Below are 2,500 nucleotides of genomic sequence, written 5' to 3'. Positions count from 1 at the left end.
TTCCCTGGATACATACACAAGTACTAAAGTACCATATAATATACGATACCTTTTATTTAGTCACTATAACAGTTAAGCTTTTGCTTGCGGGGTCGTGATATAACATAAAAGGGAAAGCGAGAACACACAAGAAAAAGCTAATTACATGCAATCACTAGGTACCTATGCTTAATATATATTCAACCTTACAGGATAAAATCACAACAATAAGCTCAGGGAATCATAAGTGCTGTTCCCTACTAGTACGAAATAAAATCCTCCCCGTGTATTTTCTTCATGAAATAACTGTGGAAGCATGGTACATTTAGTTTAGTTTATGGCTCCCTCGTAGACTAGTTATATACTATAGTCTGCTTAGCGGTAGTATTTGACATGCAAGATGGTGTGGCATCGGCGAAGATGTTGTACATTAGATCTAGAGCAGCTAACCTAAGCTTATGTTAACGATTTTTAACCAATCCGAAACAATCGTTAGATGTTAAAACTAAATCTTTCTCTACTCAGAATCAGTCTTGGCCTGATATCAAATGCTTAGTTAACCTGGTTAACTTAATGGTGGTTTGCCTTGGCGTTAGGCGTATCCGGGCCGCATGCATTATAACTGAAAAAAAGTTGATCTAAGCTACAGATCACAAGAACTTTTTTCCCAACGACAATACCTGCTTTTTTTCCTACATCGCTAAAATCTTAGCATTTCCGAATGTCTTTCAAATTGGTAAGTAATATATTCTACAAACGGACCTGTATGGTCGGCCTGTTGCAACAAAAGTAACACGCCAAAAAAACCGGTTACCTTAGTGGAGTCTTCAATTAAGTCAGGCATTTTAGGATACTGGGGCCCGTTTATTTCGGTGGCCTTAGAATATCTCTCTGTATCTTCAAACCCCGGCAGTTTTGAGGCATGAAACTTTGTTGTTTGTTCGGGTCTTAAAAATCTGTTAAAAGATCAGCTTTCTAAACTGAATAGGCCTATTGTAAAGTTAACTGGATTTTAGAGAAACGGGCCGGCCCCCTGATTGGTGACATTCCGCTCAGCAGTCAGCAGCCAGAGAAAACAGACCAGCAGAGGAAACCATTGACCGTATTTTGGAATGACTTACAAGGAGACGTTCACATTTTCTTTCACAACTTTGAAGGGACGAGCTAAAAACTTAAGAAGCAATCACAGAAGAGGAAGCAAGCAGTTACATGGAGTGCACATGATCCGAACCTTAGACACCACAAGTTCAAAGTCAGGCAATCTCCTTTTTTAGTAGTTCCTAAACAATTTAGGAATTGGAATCGATGCCGCGAGGCCTCTTTGAAGGCTCGTGTTTTTTTGTGCCATTCTCGTGTGATTAAAATTACACACACCAAATTGAAAATTTGTACTTTTGGTGGCCGACGTTTTGTCTTCCGAAAATTTACACCCCGGGTCGGCATCAGGCGTGAAACAGCCCTCTGAGAACTACTTGTGCACCTTTTGGATGATTGATCACAACTTGTGCAAGATTAGGTAACTTTGCATCGTCAACAATCGCATGAATGTTTTTTATAGTTATGGGCTTTGGCTAGAAAATGACGTCAGAAACCTCTTTCACCTTTGGCATATCCCTTCGTGCTCTTTCGTACTTGCCACTATGTTTTGTCATTAATTGAAATATACTTTTTTCGTCAGTTTAATTTTCTGAAGGCAAAATTTATAGTTTTAATTCGTCAACCTCTTGTATGTAATGTAAAAAACAAAAGGAACAAAAGTGAAAAAAAAAGCTGACGATCTTCTTTGGTTTACTCCGCCATTAATCAAAATCAACTGTATTTTAAAAAATTCCGCTAACCGCGCCGGCTGTGCTCTCTTCAACTTGTAAGAACATCCCTTGTCTCGACTAGAAAGCCAAAATTAAAAGGACAAAACTTTACACTACTAACCCCAACAATAAAACCTGTAGATGGTAGTGAGGCATTGGATACCTTTATACTTCTTTAAATATGATTGTTACTGGAATTTTTCACTAAGTAGGTCTGTAAAGAGGCATCCCACGTAATGGCATTCCACTTCACACTATCTATGTCCAGAAATTGTCATCATCATTATCCAACTCAGCAGTGCTTTTGTGTATCTAACACTTCGTTGTTTCACTTTTTTCAAAGGCCCGATTTTCAGTTCCGCCTGCATCTTTCAGTTGCAAGCCGTCATTCGGTTAGTCTCTGTAATTCTGGAGGTGACTCTTCACTCGCCGATTCTTCACTCAACATTCTTGGCACTCTGTCACTGTCACTCGGCATGTCACTCGACATTCTTGGCACTCTGCCACGCAGTGATTCTTCACTCGACATTCTTGGTACAGTGTGTGGTCTGATAAAAGCAGGTTTACAACACAGTAAGGAAAGGTAAACCGGCAATATACACAAGCCGTGAAGAAGACCAAACATGACAATACCAAGGAACATTCGAAAGAATATGCGGAATATTTCTGAGGCGGCAAATGCGAGTACGATCACCCCAAGGAAAGTACTAAAT

At 39.6% G+C, this 2,500-nt stretch overlaps 1 protein-coding gene across 2 annotated transcripts in view; it reads right to left on the bottom strand.

The window, feature by feature from the left end:
* Window positions 1-29: 29 nt before the first annotated feature.
* The window catches only part of LOC137996524 (patched domain-containing protein 3-like), a 29,822-nt gene continuing 27,351 nt past the window's right edge, over window positions 30-2,500 (bottom strand). For both annotated transcript variants that reach the window (XM_068841967.1, XM_068841966.1), the window contains exon 4: window positions 30-2,500. This exon is cut by the window's right edge and continues 1 nt beyond it. In XM_068841967.1, the coding sequence (XP_068698068.1) occupies window positions 2,173-2,500 (328 nt within the window). In that variant the 3' untranslated portion in view covers window positions 30-2,172.

This window comes from Montipora foliosa, chromosome 3 (assembly GCF_036669935.1).
Source record: "Montipora foliosa isolate CH-2021 chromosome 3, ASM3666993v2, whole genome shotgun sequence".
NCBI lineage: Eukaryota > Metazoa > Cnidaria > Anthozoa > Scleractinia > Acroporidae > Montipora > Montipora foliosa.
The sequence above is the reverse complement of the archived record's forward strand: the minus strand, read 5'-3'. Positions and strand labels throughout refer to the sequence as shown.